General features: G+C 43.6%; 1 protein-coding gene across 1 annotated transcript in view; it reads left to right on the forward strand.

The window, feature by feature from the left end:
* Window positions 1-191: 191 nt before the first annotated feature.
* The window catches only part of LOC119589078 (maltase-glucoamylase, intestinal-like), a gene marked incomplete at its 5' end in the record, with an annotated part of 9,937 nt that continues 9,502 nt past the window's right edge, over window positions 192-626 (forward strand). Inside the window, 1 exon segment of the mRNA XM_037937651.1 lies at window positions 192-269. Coding sequence (XP_037793579.1) covers window positions 192-269 — 78 coding nt within the window.

Here is a 626-nt window from a genome sequence, read left to right on the forward strand (position 1 = left end):
AATAAAACCAGAGTTAAAGATCTCGAATTAGTTTCCATGAGCCACCGTGTGACAGGCAGCAGGTGTGGAGTGCCGCGTTGGCGAAAGAAGAGATAAGCAGAATCGTACCCGAATATAAGGTGGAGACGCCTCCCTTCGTCCCCGTGTCAGTCTGAAGAAGGAAAAGATGGTGAGGGTGGTGGCGCAGGCTATCCTGGCGGTGGCGCTGGTGGGGACCCTTTCCCTCGGCCAGCACACGAAGCTGCAGGCGATCGAGTGTCCATTTCCAGGTTCAGTAAAAGAGGCTTTCAACTGGGAAGGAAGTTGCTGTAGCGTGTGATTAAGACTAAGACTGAAATTAAAACGGTTAGAAAAACATGTCTCTTCGAATATCCCTAAAGCACTGGGTCATAGATAATTCAGTTTCTTTTTGTTTGTTTCTATAACTAATTGACTTTTAATACAGTACATATGAGAAGGCCTTTGGTCATGATAGACGAAGACTGAACTTGAGTAAAAAATGCTTTTGGCTTAACTTTAACGTTTCTTGCTGGCCAGTCTTGTTCCTTCACGATACATGGGTACACAGAACAACAAATCTACTTTATGTGGATGAATTTTGATGAATATAATTTATTCTAATTGGC

The sequence above is a fragment of the Penaeus monodon genome, chromosome 25, assembly GCF_015228065.2.
Source record: "Penaeus monodon isolate SGIC_2016 chromosome 25, NSTDA_Pmon_1, whole genome shotgun sequence".
NCBI classification, from domain to species: domain Eukaryota; kingdom Metazoa; phylum Arthropoda; class Malacostraca; order Decapoda; family Penaeidae; genus Penaeus; species Penaeus monodon.